Genomic DNA, 14,470 nt, shown 5'->3' with positions numbered 1-14,470 from the left:
ACCTAACCGGGATCTTAACGGAATATGCTACCAAAGGAGGTTTTACTAATATAATTTTTGTAGGCGAGGTAACTCAAATTAGCAATCTTGCGAGGGGAAGTAATGCAAATTACCTCTTTTTATTTTATTAATTCTTGCCTAGAGATCTACACATATCTAAGATGTAATAACATGAGGTTACAATTCAGATTGTTGTGTTCTTCTGACACCCAAATAACCTACAGATGCTGATGTTCTTCCTCACACGAAATAATAGCAAAATGAACAGGATGACTCTATAACCAACCGCCATAAGAAATAACACCAGCAGATTTCCCCACTTCGCATTACCATCAGGTGAGATGTTATACGCACTGCGAATTGCTTGGAGCCCAGAAATGGTCCTTACTTGCCCCAGAGGAAATGAAATCCCAACGTATTCATTCTCCAGAAGACCCTGAAATACAATTATACGCCAACTAAAAACCAGAGAAAACACTTGTCATTGGTGTGTGTGTGTGTCAGAGAGAGAGAGAAGCTTGCCTGGACTGCATAAGTGTGGAAAGCAATATAGGACATCGGGTATGTCCATACAGCTCTAGGCAATGTCTCCCGAACTCTGAAGTAGCCAGCAACAAGCATCATTAATACCTGGAAACACAAACGAACATAAGCAGTAAGCAATTCAAACTCTAGCCAAATGTGTATAAATTCTACTAGTGAGTGTAGAGAGAAGCCCAAAAAGCTTTAAATGTATCTTTGAGTCGGCCAGTTAAGCACGAATAAAATCAACAACCTCGGAACACGGTTGATATCTAGTTCAGGTTTCAGAAGTGACACAGTTGATATCTAGCATCAGTTACCTGTACGGAGATCACAGTCAAAATGCTCCAGAATATATCTTGCCAAATAGTTGCAACAACCAGCATGAGTCCTTCGTTCACCAAGAGACACGTGAAAACATTCAACACAAAGTACATCAACAAGCTGAACTCATCCCGCAAACCGACAAGGAAATAGAAGACGAGGCTAGAGGAGATCGAGATTAGGAACAAGAAGGGGATGCTGGAAAACAGGTTCCCAAGCAGGAAAACCAATGTTCCTGAATGCTCATTAGATTGCTCATGTATATATATCTGTGCAACAGGAAGTAAAAGAGATCATTAAAATTACCAGAAATCAGTTACATGCATACCAACTATTAACCGCGATTTCATTTTCCATGTATAGAGTACAACATTTGTAAGTTACCAAATACTGTAAGCTTTTTTAAGTTCGCTTCAGGAGGAATACGATGAATCTAATCACCTTAATTTCTTTTATCATAGCAGGCAATCCGGCAACACTTAGCAGTGACGTAAATGATACAAACACAAACACCGCAGCAACTCTCACCTGCAAAATACAAATCGAGTACGTTTAAAGAGGAAGGAAAAATCCATCAAACTGATTTTTCAGCTTTTTTTTCCAACATAATGTAATACAAGCTCTCAACGGAAGACGCTCACCACAACAGATGACAAGGAATGCCCCAGATTGGCAAATATCGTACCAACACATAGTGAAAAGAACATGCAAAGAATAAGCCGGAGCCAGAAATATTTCCATTCCCTCGACATAATTAATAATGACCTCCATGTCAAAACTGCAGTCCGTGTAGCACCACTCGCCTTGCCTCTGCTTTTCAGAAGTGGGCCTTCCTGTGGACATTGATTGCAGATAAAACATCAGAAAATCTCAGACATAAGGCCAGAGATATAACAAACACACAGAAGCAACCAAGACGCCCTAACTTACTTAACAGAAACACAGCCTCACTTAATGGACCATGTGTAATCAGCCAGAAATCATTCATTTAGACATTCGAAAGGAAATCTAGGATTCTAGGAAACATACATGTGGTCTGAAAAGGACGGCAGAAAATAGTAATAAATCAATTGATCGATTTTGTGTCTACAGAGAAGATAAGCTAACTATACAAAGCAAATTAGCAGTATTTGGAAGGTAACTGGTAAGTTTTGCACCTTGTCAGTGAGTCTTTGTATCATAGACTCAACTTCAGCAGCATCATTCGATCGATATGTTGCTTCAAGGGTACGTATTGCAACAGCAGTGTCCATATTGACTGATGAAAAATCACCTTGGTCATCCTGTCAAAATTGTTCTAATCTTTGTCAGGTATTTGTACATATACAAATTGTTATCAGATATCCAGATGACAATGTAAATGACTACAGCTGAAATAAGAGATACCAATTGTTCATGATTGGCTTTACACTTCATACAACATAATGATATCTCAGCAATCCCAGCATCCGAATAGAATTACCTGCCAATTTTTACACATGGCAATGATTCGATCAAAGTCCGTATTAATTGCACGCAGAAAGTGATCAGATGGACTTTGCATAATTGGGCAAGGAAATCCAGCATTAGAGAAGTGCTGCATCATACAGAAAGAAAAGAACACCAAGTTAGTTCCCGAAGACAAGAAAAATCAATACCGATGCTCAAGGGAACTAGGAGATGGCACTTTTTTTCTTTTTAGATGAGAAGGTAACGACACTTGATTTCTGAAATATCAGCATGCTTGTGCATATTACAAAAGTAGATAATACATGTAAGATTTTTAAGATATCCACCTGCAGGCAAGCCAAGGTTTCTCCGAAAAACAGTGTATTCCCGTTGGAAAGCAAACAAATACGGTCAAAGAGGCCAAATACTTCTGTACTGCTCTGATACATTGTGAATATAATAGTACATCCAGTGCTCGCAAGTTTCTTTAAGGTCACCATCATGAGAAGTGCAGATACACTGAATACAAGAAATATAAATGTTAACAGATCCTGTGAATGCATGCTAACCAAGCAACCTATGTTGTTAAGACTATTTCTGCATCTATCAAAAATTATTTGAACCTTTCGCTGATAACTTTCATCTTAACAAAACTTAACATGGGCGGGCAAGAAGGTCTGAAATACCTGTCAAGATGATAAAGAGGTTCATCTATAAATAAGACTTGAGGCCTCATCACAAGTTCCCTGGCTATACTGATACGCCTCCTCTCACCACTTGGAAGACCCTTCATAAAACAATGCCCGCCAATCAGTTTGTCCGCATAATCACCTAACGACATAGCATGGATAGCATCTTCCACTAAGCTCTTCTTCTGAGAAAAGAAGCCAGGAAGTTGTAGAAGCGCCGAGTAGTATAACATCTCCCGTACAGTGAGGGAACCAATTAGCGTGGATTCCCTGTCAACATACCCCTGCAAAATCAACAGAGAACTCATTTCTTGACACCTGTCGGGACATTATACTAATAATGAAAAACTAAGACACCTGAACAATCTACAACGACCCCAGTATACATTTCACTTAATATTCCAAGATACGGACAACCCAAAAAGCTATAGGTTTCACTTCAAAGAGTGTAACAATCACCAAATTACAATTATCCAAACCCCACAGTAGTACTGGTTTAGGTCTTCATGTTCTAACATTGATTAATTAAAAGCAATAATCGCCATTACAACGAAACTAAGAACTTACATAGGACCCATACGGCAAGCTCGATTTCGCCCCATTCACAAACACCTCGCCATACATTCTAGCCGAATCACCCAATCTCCCTACAACAATCACAAACAAACACATTAAAATGCTAAAATTACAAATTCCATGAACATAAACAAACCCCACATACTTTAAAAACACTAAAATCATCTTACTAACCTGCAATTGCTCTTAACAATGTTGATTTCCCAGATTTAGCAGGCCCCATAATAACAGTAAGTGTACCAGGTAAAGCATACCCATTAGAACTCTTAACAACTTTATCAGAATACTTCCTCTTCCCCTTAATAGTAACAGTCAAATCTTTCCAAACAACAGAAACCCCTGCAATTTTTCTAACAGCAACAGAAGTTTCTGGTATTGATACTGAAGGTAAAGAGCCACTATTCAGCTTAGACAGTGCAGGTGAAACAGAAGCAGTAGTAGTAACAACATTAATAGAATCATTTCCACCTCCTAATCCTCCTTCAATATCATCTATTTCAGTATCTTCCCATTCTGGTGAATCTTCAAATGAAATAGGTTGTCTCAATAACCCAGATTTTCTCAAGTAAAATAGATTGTTATTTGTTGGTATTAACCTGTTATTATGGTTATTTGGACTACTTGCTGATGAAGATGATGATCTATAATTATCCGATTGAGACTGTATTTCTTCCATTGTTGAACCAAACAAACAAATTCAAAAACCCATTAAAAAACACACCTCATTTTGTGAAAATAAACTTGCCCCAGTATGAAAAACAGCATAAAAATGTGAACTTGAAGAGGTTTAGTGGTTGTAAAACCCTTATAAGTGATGAATCTAAGTTTCAGAAATGGAGATAAACCCTCTTTCACACTCTACTATGTGAAAAAGAAAAAGGAAAAAAAGGACTTTTTGTTCTGAGAGGTTGGAGAAGAGTGAAGTATAAAATAGAGTAAGACACAAATACAGAGAAAGAAAGAAAGATAGGTAGGGAGGGGGAGAGTAGAATAGAGGAAGAAACAGCTGGATCTGTGAAAAAAAGAGAAAAAGAGAGGGATTATTGGTTCAGTGGGAGAGAGTGTGAGAGTTTATTGAGTAGTACTTGAGAGTGTTTTTCTTTTCTTTTCTTTTCATTTTTTTGGAGTATAATTTTTTTGATTTTTTTCTGCAACTTTTTGACTCGTTTTGTTCCCTAATTTTAGTTTAATGTTTTTTTTTTGTTTTTGTTAGTGTGTGTAATTGAATTCGGGAAAACAAGAACTTAAACCAAAGCAAGGGAACTTAGTTACCATTTCTCTTTTCAAATATCTCTCGAATGTCAATTAATAGCAAGATAGTTTCGCTGAATGGTTACATACAACCAAAATTCTACTTTCCATGGAAGGTTCAACGAGATTATTTTATTTTTTTGATCTGACGGCTGAGATGAATGCGATGTTCCGATCATCGCGACCTAATTCTACTTTTCGTTATTCCATTCAGCGCATCTAGATGCTAGATTTTTTCAAAAAGAGAAATTTTATATTAAGAAGAAAAAGTAGCCAAGTACACAGCAGTGCCAAAGGAACCACTGAAACCACGGAAAAGGAGAAATAGATATACAAGACTACTTCCCTGTAAACAAAGATTTAGTTATGCACGACTACTTCCCAGTTATGGATTATCTGGCTGCTATCAACAAACTTAAAAAAAATCGTATCACAGCTCCAAAGTACCATGGTTTGTTTCACAAGAACAGTTACTTCTTCCACATCCTTCGGTCTTCCGCCAAATACTCTATGATCCCGTTCCTTCCATACATTCCAAATAACCGCAAAGTGCAGCAGATTCTAAATGTGTTTACACTTTCCATTCATTACATTGTTTTCCCAAGCTTCAAACAGGTGCAGCACAGTGCCAGGCAAAGGCCATTGAATATGCATAGACTTTAGAAAGTAATCCCACAGTCGAAATGTATAAGAGCAGTGCAACAATAAATGATCAGACGTTTCCAAAACTTCATTGCAAAGAGGGCAAGCAGTGTTTCCAAGTTAACCCCTCGATGCCGAAGCATTGCTCTCGTCGGCAGCGAATTATGGAAGACAACCCAAAGAAGAAAGCTTACCTTCGAAGGTATGTAGTTTTTCCATATAAAATTTGAAAAATGACAGTCCGAAACAGGTCCAGCAAGAGCATCGTAACAAAACTTATTATTGTAACTAGGGTTGAAAACTACCTCATCATCTCTTTCCACGAAAATAGGAACAACACCAAGATCTCTATGCAACAAATCTCACTCCAATTGTTCATTGGCGTTCGGTTGATGCTTAAAATTCCCATGCCATTGTCCATTGCTAATCATCTGAGCAATTGAAGCATTCTTCTGAGTGCAAGCTTTGAAGATTACCGGGAAGATATCTTTTAAACAGCACACGTTAAGCCAACGATCCGACCAAAATCTCATCCCCTTTCCACTTCTAATTTTGAATGTAATCATACTGTATATTTCTGGAACCATTCTAGATACTAGATTGGAAGACCATAAGACTAAGCCTTAGAAAAATGCTAAAATTGGGAAAACTATCATGGGCTAAATCTGGGACAATCAATCCAGATCTTTGATGATTCCCATCTCCATCTCGCTACCAATCTCAATGCTAGAGCCATTCCCCTCTTCACCTTTCAGATTGTGCCATGTAGTGTCCAAATATGGACCAGTCGTATAGCCAATACAACCGCCTATTGTAATCTTTTTAATATTTAAAACATATGGAAACGGGAAAGGAGAAAACTTGGGGAAAATCCTCCAATATAATTTTCTTTAGTTCTGATTTCTTCAATGAAAATGTATCTTGGTCTCTACCATAAAACATGAACATTGTGGTAGGACACTTGTCTATGTAATATCTAAGACCTTCTGCCTCTTTTTTATGAAAAAGAAAAAGGATTAACAAGAACTTGAGATAATCTTTGATCTGCAAAAGCAAGTCGCCATTCAAAATGAAAGAGTCTACCAAAACAAGGTGAATTTGGTGTTGCTCCCCAGTTCATCTGAACAACCGTTTCACTCCCAGAAGTAATCTGTCATTTAGGATTTGGTATAAATTTAAGCCCCGGGTGGCAGGCGTCTGTCGTGAAAGCATTCTGGTTATTTTAAAGAAAAAATCACTTTGTTTGCTGCCCAACTCAACATATTGTGTCTTTTTGTAATATAGGGTTCTTCACTTCTTTACATAGTCTTTCACCCGTTTTGCACAGGATATAATGTTAAAACTCTTTATCTCGTAATGCTTGCTCTAAATCTTAGTAAAAATGAATAATGATATATTTAGGAATCCTAATTAATCTGGGGCCTATGAATTTCTTCATCCACCCAATAAAGAAGGATAAGGGGCGTCTGAAGTGAATTAAAATACTAAATTTCCGTTATACAATCTTAATAATTCCAACTATCTAAAACAAATACTAAAACCTAAATCATTTCTATTAGCAATCTTCAATCAAGAAACTAAAACCCAATCCATCAAAATCAAAAACTAAAACCTAATCACAAACAACAAGTCAATTCTCCATGTTTTGGTTTTTGAAAAATATTTTGGCGACAAACAAATTCAAGTGATTAAGTTAAATCCCTTTAATCTGTTCTTTTTAAGAGGGATTCATCAAGGATTTAATTATAAATCTCTGAAATTTCTCATTAATTTTTTTCTGAAACCAAACCAGAACCGGTTGATATAAGCATTAACATAAACCGATTTTTATTGATGTTCCTTAGAATCAGTAGATTTGGTACACCTACATAAACCAATTCTGGGTTGATGTAATGAACATCAACCAGAGTCGGTTTACGCTAATGCACACATCAACCGATTCATTAACCATGTTTGATATTTTTCACAAATCTTGAAATTTTTATCTTTATATTATAGAGCATGAAATTACGAATTGAACGCAAAAAGAATGAGGTCATTCCGATATCGGACGAAGAAGCCATGAAAAAAACAGTCGAAGAAATTAAATGCCCTGATTCACAATCGGTTTACACCGACATTTATGTAAACCTATTTTAGCGAAAAAAATCACAGAAAAACTCTTAAGTTTTACAGTCGGTTTACGTTCATGCACTTGTAAACCAATTTTGGATTCAATTTTTTCAAAACAAAACAAAAAAAATGTTTCATGTTTTGATGATGAATCAAGATTAGTTGATTTCTAGGTTAACATGATTAAATACTATTAATCACCCGAATTAAATATTAATTAATCAGGAATTAATTAGCCATTAAGTAAAATAATTGGATAAAGGGTTATCGATTTTATTTCAATATAGTTTTTTTTTTGTCTTATAGTCGTAGGCCTCAAACTAGGCAGGTTCCGAATCACGTGAGAATAAGTTTAGGTTTCAACATACACATGAATCAGTACTTTTCGTTGTACATGTAGCTGATAAATTTACATTTTTAGAAAAATGACCCCATGTGTATCGCCCAAAAAAACAACCCAAAACACAAGAAAAAGAACAAACTAACCTCCAAGTAGGGGAAATTGAACCCTTTTTCAGGAATTGCTGGTCTTAACCTGAATGTCATGGGACTTAATAAAAAAGTGTATGCGAGTGATTGTTTTTGTGTCGTTTGCTGAGACGATTCATCAAGCATTTTTGTTTTTAAAATTTCAGTCTAATTTAAATTATGATTATCGAATTCGGGGGATCGAATTTATTATTCCCTCTGTTTCTAAAAAATAGGCTTGTTTGGTTTTCACAAAAATTAAGAAACCTAATCATTGGAACCACTTTTTCATGTTTTTTACTAATTTATCCTTTGATCCCCACTCATTTGTTATCAAAGAAATAGGAGAGAGAAGTGATCCCTTTTGTGTTAGGAGAGAAAATGGAGAGATAAAAGTGATCCCTCAATGGGTATAGTAGTAAAATCATAACATTTGACTTTCCACATACGAAAACAAGCATATTTTTTTTGACATTTCCAAAAAAGGAACCTGCCTATTTATTAGAAACGGAGGGATTACTTAACAAGACAGAAGGATATATGAAGCGATGATTATGGAACCCATTTAAGCCCTTACCCATGGCGCCAATGGTGGATCCACTTAAGTAAGAAGAGTTTCTAGACGTTATGTGTTTTGATAATGAAAAAGCAAAAAAGAGAAACTTGAGTTTTAAGGATGTTTCTTTTAATGAGAGTCATAATTATGTTTGTGTAACGTATAGAAATGCACACTACTACTGGCCATGAATTAATAATACTGATAATGAACTTCAGTTTCAAGATTTTGTGAATTATGTTTTCTTCCACCGCTCCTGGGTACTATCTTGACGGGTATATCCTTCAACTGATTGTACAACTGAGATTTGTCGGATCTTTTGAGTTACCGTATCGGGGACAAAGCCAGGTGAAGGTTGTGGTGTGGGGGCAGTTGCCCAAATACTTGCCAACGGAAAGATATTTTTACAACATGTAAATTATAAACTTAACATTTCATTTGCTGGTGTTTGTTCACGGGTGAATTTTTCTTTTCTTGGTTGATAAAAAAATTGGTGTTGATGAACTCGAACTCAGATCATTGATATCATCACCCAGTGACTTAACTACGGTATTTCAGTGTGAGACTTTTTTTTTTGTATCTCTCTTAAGAGATAAATGTGGATGATTCTTGCTTTCCTGGTTTCCAGTGATTAATGGCGAGTGAGTGTGCAACTCCATATTTTATGCTCTTTCTTGCACAAAGCCTGTCCAAATACTCTAATCTATTGCAACTCTTCGTGCCTGAGCGGAATGTCAGAAATATATCCCAATTTGATAGGCACTTGGATTTTTATATGGAAAGTTAGTTCGTGGGTCTAACTTATTAGTCCATTTTTACGTGGTCGGAATAATATTTAGCTTAATAAAGACACAGATGCTTTAAATAAACAAATCATAAAAGCCATGTGTACTTGATTAAAGTAGAAATTAAAGAACATTCTTTTCCTACTAAAATAATGATAATAAAACTGAGAAAAGAATCCGAAAAAAGTTTAATTTTAACCGGAGGAGCTGAATTAAGGTGATATTTTACCAACCAAACCAGCTACATGTGACACATAGTCACGATGTTTAATGCTTTAGCTAGGCAATAATTTTAAGCAGCTCAACTCTCAAGTTGACAATCTCTTTTTTTTTTTACTTCAAAATTGATGATTTTGACTGTAATGCCAAAATGAAAATGAGTTGATTTTCTTCTGTTAGATTAATGTACAATACTGATGAATCTTCAAGTTTAATAACTTCAGATTAATTTTAGATTAATGCCAAAATGAAAATGAGAGCGAAATGCAAGAGTCTTTCAAAATAAAAAGAAAAATTTGATAAGTCTCGTTAGAAACGTTAAACTACAAGCGTTCTTTTGGGCCGAGTCAAGCACGAGGATGCTACATCTAACGGCAAGTATGGTGATTACATTGTGGGATTCTTTATTCCGGCCTTTGTAAGCTTGTACTCTATTGTTGTTTTGGGTTTGTTGAAGTGCCCTTTTCTTTTATATTCCCGTTTATATTCATTGGGTTGAGATACCTCTCTCAAGGACCTTTCTTTTCAATGAATTTTTCACTTTGACCGCCTAAAAAAAAAAGATTAATTTTGTTTACTGCCTAGTTATTTTTATCTTAGATGATTGATATTACATGCATACTGCACTTTGCTTTATGTTCATTATTTTTCTTTGGAATCTAATATTCCCATCCCATGTGATGACCATTTCACAAGCAGAGATGCAAAATTGATGCACTATTTATCGGGTAAGGATCAGCTCACGGCCTTAGAATCACAGAGTTGTGGGCGACATCGAATGGATGAGATTTAGTTCCAAAACACACTGATTTGGTGACTTTTTCCACGACCGTAGAAATCTTTTTTTTTTCTTGAAGAAAACATAAAGTTTTACTCCCTCCGTTATTTTTTAATAGGTCAGTTTTTTTTTTGAGAAAATTAAGGAAATTAAGAAAACTAATTATTGAAAGTGGTCCTCTAGACAGTTGTCAATAAAATAAGTGAAGTGAAATGGTCCCCATGACACTTGTCATCCAAAGAAATAAGTGAAATGGTCTACATAACACTTGTCATCAAAAGAAGTTAAAAGAAAAGTGGTCCCAAAAAATTAAAATGACATTTGACTATCCCAATTAGGAAACTGACCTATTTTTTTGAAATATTTATTTATAGAAACTGGCCTATTAAAAAGTAACGGAGGGAGTATTTATAAAACATTTTAAGTACAATTCCAGACATTTAGAAAACAAGGAGCACAAGAATCTACAACTAATTACCAAACAAAGACATCAAAACTAAGAACTCGTAATGCACATCAGTAAAATAAGAAAACTAAGAACTCATATTTTACAAACTATTTAATCTTAAGTACGAGAATTCTAATCCTCTTCTTGATCAGTAACTAAAGCAGAAAAGGTATTAGGAGGTTCAGAAAACTGCTGCTGACATCGATTTATTCTAGCAAACTTAGCTACGGCAGCAACTACCCTATTACATACTGTAGACTAAACCTTATTTCAAATTCAGTCATATTTTTAACTAAACATAAACATTTAACCATAATATTGTGATCCTCCCATCTAACAGAATCCAGTTGACTCTTGTTTAAGGCCTCCATTAAAGTTTTATTGTCACCTTCCAGAACTACTTTACTGAGTTTCTTTTGCATAACCCATTGAACTGCTATAACTAGAGATAGGGCCTCGGCTTGTTCCACATCTCTTGCTCTTAAAGATCAGGTCATGGCTTCCATGAACTCTCTTGTATGATTGTGAACCACAAAAGAAACACCAATAATGTTAAAGTCAGGTTTTATAGAAGCATCAACATTAATTTTTATCCAATTCAATGAAGGAGGATGCCAATAACATGTGGTGCAACAATGAGTAGCTAAATGATGCACAGATGTATGGTTATGATATGCAGGAGTAAGTTTCTATTTCTATGTGTATTATGGGAGAGTATGTTAATTTTATAATCATGACAGAACTTATATATCTGATGAGTGAGCGCCATAGGAGCTTTATGTTTCCCTTCAAAAATCTGTAGATATATATTTTTCCATATACACCACATTACTATTACTTCCAAGTTGATCATATCCTTTATCGCAATAGAAACCAAATTATTTGGATTTGTCCAAGATATAATCCAATCTTGTATTGTCTTGAATTTCTGTGCTTATTGAAGAATGGTTGTACAAATCCCAGATCATATAAATTGAGCAAATGCGCAATGAAATAGCAAATGTTCTGCAGTTTCCGAACTTTGATCACACATCATACACTTAGAATTGTGCAGACCTACACCTATTTGAAATCTAGCAGTCATTGGTAAAATATCCTTGGTAAGCTTCCATATAAACAATTAACACTTGAACGACACATCGATATGCCATATCATAAGCCACATCTCTGTTGTGCTTCTTTTGGAATTGTGTAGAAGAATAAATTGATACACTGAGTTAATAGTAAACTAACAATTCCTAGTCAAAGACAATCTGAGCTTATCTTTTGTGGGTTGTTGAGAAATTCTAATATCCTGTATCTTTGAAATCTTCTCATTAGAATATAAACGGTTTTAACTTATCTGTTTTCTAGGTTATGTTGTCATGATCTATGAATTCAGAAACCCGCTAAGAAGAAAGCTGATTATTAAAAATATGAAAATGGAAATTGTGAACCTACCCTTCATTGAACCAATTACTCTGCCATATATTAATTTTAGTACCATTGCCAACTTCCTACATGAAAACGGTTAATCCATTACAAACCTCTTTGGATCCCATTCCAAACCCATGCACCTTTATGTTTAATCTCACTATATAAAGGATTACCATGCTTGAAGTATCTAGCTTGTAGCAGTTGAACCCATTTAGTATCTCTCTCATGAAGCATTTTCCATGCCAGCTTTTCCAACAGTGCTTCATGGAAATATTTTAGATTCTTAAACCCTAATCCTCCCAGTCTTCGTGGTAAATTTAAATCCTGCCATCCAATTATATTACCCCTTTATGGTTTGTTTTGTTCTACCAGGAATTTATTTAGAGAGATTTAATCTTCTTGTTAGAACATTGCTTGGTCGAACTCACAAGCGTTGCTATCTCAAGCTTGTTTGTCAAGTTTAGGTGATCAAAACTGTAGTCTTGATTTCTAGTCTACTTATATCTATGTCTCGGATTAGGATAGAATATGTAGTTGATATTTAGACTTCACGGCTGTTGATGGTGGTTTTTAGCTTAGGGTTAAAATCGCAAAACCTTAGTCTAACGTGATGTCACCCTATAAGAAAACGAATCCGGGAGTACCAATAGCTCCACTAAAACATTTATTGAGCCATTCAATATGTCTACGTGAAATTTACCAAGGTACCTTTATTTTATACATGCTATGTTCCACGATAGAACCTTCAGTATTGACTGGCATCATCTCCGCGCCAAAGGCATACCATGCCAGCCGCACCACCGTGCCAAAAACATGCCAGCCACATATCCGCGCCAAAGGCATACTATGCCAGCCACACCACCGTGCCAACGGCATGCCAGCCACATCTCCGCGCCAAAGGCATAACATGCCAGCCGCACCACCGTGCCAACGGCATGCCAACCACATTTCCGCGCCAAAGGCATACCATGCCAGCCGCACCATCGTGCCAACGGCATGCCAGCCATGCCAGCCACATCTCCGTGCCAAAGGCATACCATGCCAGCCGCACCACCGTGCCAACGACATGCCAGCCATGCCATCCACATCTCCGCGCCAAAGGCATAACATTCCAGCAGCACCACCGTGCCAACGGCATGCCAGCCATGCCAGCCACATCTCCGCACCAAAGGCATACCATGCCAGACACACCACTGTGCCAATGGCAGGCCATCCATGCCAGCCACATCTCTAAGCCAAAGGCATACCATGCCATCCGCACCACCGTGCCAACGGCATACCAGCCATGCCAGCCACATCTCCGCGCCAAAGGCATACCATGCCAGCCGCACCACCGTACCAACGGCATGCCAGCCATGCCAGCCACATCTCCGCGCCAAAGGCATACCATGCCAGCCATGGCAGCCACACCTCCGCGCCAAAGGCATACCATGCCAGTCACACCGCCATGCCAAAGCCATGCCGGCCATGCCTCCATGTCGCTGGCTGCCAAACGAAGGGTTGCAACAATCGACGGCTACCCTTCCTTCTGAGATGCAAATCTCAGCCGTACAAGTTCGCCACCAAACGCAAGGAAACTTATGGCCCAATGCCAAATTCCACGGTTTATGCAAAAATCCTAATTTTACCACGCCTAAAACATGTCAAAGCCATGCCGGCCATGCCTCCATGCCGTTGGCTGCCAAACGAAGGGTTGCAACAATCAACGACTACCCTTCCCTATGAGATGCAAATCTTAGTTGTACAAGTTCGCCACCAAACGCATGGAAACTTCTGGCCCAATTCCAAATTCCACGGTTTATGCCAAAACCCTAAATTGGACGCGCCTAAAACATGCCAAAGCCATGCTGGGCATGCCTCCATGCCGCTGGATGCCAAACGAAGGGTTGCAACAATCGACGGCTACTCTTCCTTCTGATATGCAAATCTCAGCCGTACAAGTTCGCCACCAAACGCATGGAAACTTCTGGACCAATGCCAAATTCCACGCCAAAACCCTAATTTGGTCGCGCCTAAAACATGCCAAAGCCATGCCGGCCATGCCTCCATGCCGCTGGCTGCCAAACGAAGGGTTGCAACAATCAACGACTGCCCCTCCTCCTGAGATGCAGATCTCAACCGTACAAGTTTGCCACCAAACGCATGGAAACCTCTTGGATGCTATGCCAAAACTCCGCGGTTTGTGCCAAACCCTAATTTGGGTCACTCCAAGAGCATGCACGAGCCATGCTGGACATGACTCCATGCCGCTGGCTG

At 37.6% G+C, this 14,470-nt stretch overlaps 1 protein-coding gene across 1 annotated transcript; it reads right to left on the bottom strand.

The window, feature by feature from the left end:
- Window positions 1-90: 90 nt before the first annotated feature.
- On the bottom strand, window positions 91-4,664 carry LOC113338804 (ABC transporter G family member 3-like). The gene is made up of 11 exons (XM_026584188.1): window positions 3,714-4,664; window positions 3,531-3,610; window positions 2,961-3,247; window positions 2,622-2,793; window positions 2,309-2,422; window positions 2,004-2,129; window positions 1,488-1,679; window positions 1,288-1,374; window positions 843-1,115; window positions 523-630; window positions 91-436 (listed from the first exon to the last, which is right to left on the bottom strand). Exons 1-11 carry the CDS (start codon window positions 4,213-4,215, stop codon window positions 185-187), a joined length of 2,193 nt encoding a protein of 730 aa, XP_026439973.1. The 5' UTR covers window positions 4,216-4,664; the 3' UTR covers window positions 91-184.
- Window positions 4,665-14,470: the final 9,806 nt, after the last annotated feature.

The sequence above is a fragment of the Papaver somniferum genome, unplaced genomic scaffold (assembly GCF_003573695.1).
Source record: "Papaver somniferum cultivar HN1 unplaced genomic scaffold, ASM357369v1 unplaced-scaffold_19, whole genome shotgun sequence".
Taxonomy (NCBI): domain Eukaryota; kingdom Viridiplantae; phylum Streptophyta; class Magnoliopsida; order Ranunculales; family Papaveraceae; genus Papaver; species Papaver somniferum.
This window is presented reverse-complemented; position numbering and strand designations above follow the sequence as displayed.

Excerpts from the sequence above, each read along its gene's own strand:
- LOC113338804 (XM_026584188.1), bottom strand. The coding sequence starts at position 4,215 with ATGGAAGAAATACAGTCTCAATCGGATAATTATAGATCATCATCTTCA. Across the intron at positions 3,611-3,713 it reads ATTGTTAAGAGCAATTGCAG|GGAGATTGGGTGATTCGGCT; the intron begins GTTAGTAAGATG and ends TGATTGTTGTAG. Across the intron at positions 2,130-2,308 it reads CCATGTGTAAAAATTGGCAG|GATGACCAAGGTGATTTTTC; the intron begins GTAATTCTATTC and ends CAATTTTGACAG.